The 3,860-nt window shown below is 54.8% G+C and overlaps 1 protein-coding gene across 1 annotated transcript; it reads left to right on the top strand.

The window, feature by feature from the left end:
* On the top strand, positions 1-1,071 carry LBRM_35_6970 (conserved hypothetical protein; the record flags this gene model as incomplete). Its single annotated transcript, XM_001569259.1, has 1 exon — positions 1-1,071. One exon carries the CDS (start codon positions 1-3, stop codon positions 1,069-1,071), a length of 1,071 nt encoding a protein of 356 aa, XP_001569309.1.
* Positions 1,072-3,860: the final 2,789 nt, after the last annotated feature.

Raw genomic sequence — 3,860 nt, 5'->3', positions numbered from 1 at the left:
ATGCGCTCTTCAAATGAGAATGTATCAGGTACCACCCCGCAACCCTCGCCGAGGGATATCCTGCTTGAGATGAGCACAGTACCGCGCCTACACATGACTCTTGAGCTGCCTCCGCCACCCATCACCTCTGCGGTGACGCGTTCCTGGTCGGATGTGGACCCGCTGAAGCTAATGATGACTTTCGGCGCCACCTCCTTCACCTACAGCCTCCTCGGGCAACCGATCTTTCTTGTTATTGCGCGGCAACAGTGCTGTACGACTCGTGTATCGGCGACCAGGGTGCTGCAGGAAGTTCGGCAGTCTCATGGCATCCGTGGCCTTTACCGCGGTGCAGGAGCGGCCATCTCGGGCACTGTGCTAAGTGAGCTTGTGTACTACTTCCTTGTCGAGTACTGGAAGGAAAAGCTACCGTTGCAGGAGCGAGAGTGGCGCAGTTTCGGTGCAGGCCTTCTAGCCGATCTGGGATCAACTCCCGTCTTCAACCCCTTTGCAGTAGTCTCGCAGGTGCAGATGGTGGCTGGCAGCTCCTACTCTAGCGAGCATAACTACATGTCCGCCGCGCGCACCACCGTAACACTGGTGCGCGAGCAAGGGGTGAGCTGCCTGTTTCGGGGGACGCTCCTGACGTTGGTCGTGGCCCCCCTCACCGGGGCGTGGTGGTTTGTGTACGAGTCCTTTAAGGGCCTCGTCTACGGCGCAGCCCCGGCGATAGGCGCACGGCTTTCTGTCCTGGTGCCGCAGTCTATCCAGCGGTGGCTGCCGCTCTGCTGTACCTCTGCGACTGATAACGTGCTCGTGAACGCGGGGGTTGGCGCCGCAGCAAGTACGGTGATTGGTGTTGTTATGAACCCTTTCTACGTGTTGCGGCTGCGCTTGCAGGTCGGTAAGCGTATCGAGGGGGTACGCTTCCCGCTGCTGCACATCGTGAATGATGTGCTCAAGAACGAGGGTGTACGTGCACTGTGGAAGGGGCTGGGCGGAAATCTTCTGGTCGGCGTCGTCGGCGGTTGCTTTTTTGGCTTTACCTACGAAGGCGCAAAGCAGTTCTCCGACATTACCCAGGGAGGTTAGGAGTGAGGCTGCCACCGCTGCTGTTGGCCAGAAGCAACACACGCGAGACGCAGATACCCTGGTGCCCACCCACATGGTTGTGTGCTTTCAACGACTTGCGAGCATTAGCCCCCCCCCCCCACACACACACACACTACAACGACAGCCCTGCAAAAACACGCATTGAGTCGCAACTGCTTTGGTGAGTTGTCACTCCGCGAGAGCACGCTTGGTAGTTTTCGGCGGCAGCGCAGAGTCGCAGGTGACTGTGCCTGTGTATGTGCTTGTCTTTTGCGATTCTCCGCGGTGTCCACGGGACTAGTGAATGGGTCTCAGCTTCACTGTGCCTGGGCTGTGAGGTAGATGCACCCATACTCACGCCCGCGAAGAACGGAAAAAGGCTTGTATGTGCGCGGCAGCTTGGGTCACAGAGGACATTCACTATTGTATACAAAACTGAAGACAGAGAGCGGAGGTGTGCGACGCACAGAGATGGCGTTGATGTCCACACGGTCCTGCTCTGTCGCTCACTCGCTTGTCCTTCCTTCTTAAGAAGACAATGGCAAGTTGCATGATAATAAAAGAATGAAAAGTGCGATTGCGCTCCGACAATGCCGCTGAGCAGATGCTCGGTGTCAGTTGCGGGGCGCATGCACGTGTTTGCGTGGGCGTGTATGCCTAGCCTTAGGCGTGGTAGCGAGCAGAGATGGTGGAAGACTGCTTCTTCAGGTCCTGGGAGTGTTTTTTTTTTCGTTTGTGGCACAGTTCCTGAGCTTGGCGGCCTTGGCCGATAGAATGACACGAAGCGTCGTACGACCTCTCAGTCAATGAACTCGCACCCCATCTTTGGCCACCCTGCGCATTCGTGCAAGCCACCTGTGCTCCCTGCGGCTGTTTAGGCGGATGTCTGCACTAAACATGCGTTTTCGGTTCACGCATCACTTCACTCCTTTGGTTCTCCCCCTCTTTTCCCTTCTGCTGCTCTTGCGCCCTGGCACATACCGCCGCACGCTCCATCTGCGTAGGGAGTCGTATCAAACGCTATCGGCTGTGTAAAGTTTTTGGTTTCGTTTGCGTCCACGGTGACTCTTACTGCCTTCCTCGCAGGTCTTTGTGGTATTCGCCTATTTCTCAGTGTTTGGACGTCTGCGTTGTCGTTGACTTTTGAATTGGAGAAATCCACCGAAGACCCAGACACACAGACGGACACGTGCCAGGCAGGCCGGCGGACCTTCAGAGAAGCAAGTGAGAGCGCCGCTGTCCCTGACCTCAGACTGCATCAGCAACAAGGGACATCCATAAAACACGAAACACTCTGTCCACATCATACAACCATAATTACCCCAAGAAGAAACCGAACTGATAGAGACCCCCTACTCCCTTTCCCTTTCGCTCCCTTTGCTTTACTCTCTGCGCTGACACTCCGTCCCACCCCCGCTTCGCACCCATTATCAGCCTTCCCGCCCTTCAAGAACACCCCCCCCTCCCTCCCACACACACACGCACCGATATCACGCACGAGCGGACATTTGTCTTCTTTGTTTGTGTTCTTGTCTCTTTTCCGAAGTGTATGTGTCGGTGAGGCGCTCTTTTCTTTCTTTGACGACGCCCGCTCGCCTTCCGTCCGGTTTGTCTTCTGTTCCCCCAATAGACCCGCTCTCGACACACGCAGCGAGGGTGTCAGCTCATACGTCATTGATCGCAGGGAGCACACACAGACACGTAGCGAGGGACTGGCGGAAAGACAGCTTTGGTGCCAAGCAAACATATCCGAGAACATCCAAAGAATACGGGAGGTGGTGCGCGCACTGAGTCTTCTTTACCCCAGGCGTACAAACTCGCGTGGAACGAAGTCGGTTACTGCAGGGCGAGGGCAGTCACACACGAGCTGTTGGCGAAAGGAAAGGGACTAGGCGGACATTACCTTCACCTCTGCCTCTCGCTCTCCCCTGCGTGTCTGAGGCGGTGCGGTGTTTGTCTGCGTCTGCACACGTGTGTGAGTATCGCTTTCTTTTTTTTTTTTTACCCGCTTTTAATTTCTCCGTTTGTCCGAGAGAGGGCGAGAGCAGCGGTCCGAGGCAACGTTTGATTGTTTCTTTTCGCTTTCTACTCAATATTCATAGAACACACCCACACACTTCATCGCTGCATCAGCCACCAGCGTAAACGACTTGCCTCTCTCGTCTTCTTCTTTGGATTTTTTCTTTGGATTTTTCTTCTTTGGAGGGCTTTTTTTAGCGAGTGTACCGTCCCTCACCTTTTCTCTCTCGTCTCCAACGCCGACCCGCATTTACTTTCCTCCTTTACTTTGGTTTTTTGTGAGTGTGTCCTTGTAGACACACACACACACACACACAACGAGAGAGAGGGAGAGACTTGCCGTTGCACGTTAGTAGAAGACGCAAAGCAAGCCCGTGCAATTTGTAGGCGTAACAACACACACACACGCACACACAACTAATTTCCTACTGGCGCTTTCTCTTATCCCGCACTCAGTTCTCCTCATCTATACACTTACACACCAACGGATACACACGAGACCCACAGACCGGCAGTCGTCCTACCCTGCGCCTCTTTCATGCTCTCTGTAGTCTGAGCATCTCTGCCATCTCGTGGATCATCTTTTTACTGTTATTCGGTGCTGCTCGACTGCTCCCCGCCTTTGGCGTACCCATAGAAGCCCACACACGTTGTTACACGCGTGCATCCGTGTCTCGCTGTACACCTTCGTGTGCCGCGTTCTTTCTGCTTCTTCTCATTCATTTTCTGCCGCCTTCGCTGTGCCCTCGACATATACCTCATATGCAAAG

The sequence above is a fragment of the Leishmania braziliensis genome, chromosome 36, assembly GCF_000002845.2.
Source record: "Leishmania braziliensis MHOM/BR/75/M2904 complete genome, chromosome 36".
Classification (NCBI taxonomy): Eukaryota; Euglenozoa; class Kinetoplastea; order Trypanosomatida; family Trypanosomatidae; genus Leishmania; species Leishmania braziliensis.
This window is presented reverse-complemented; position numbering and strand designations above follow the sequence as displayed.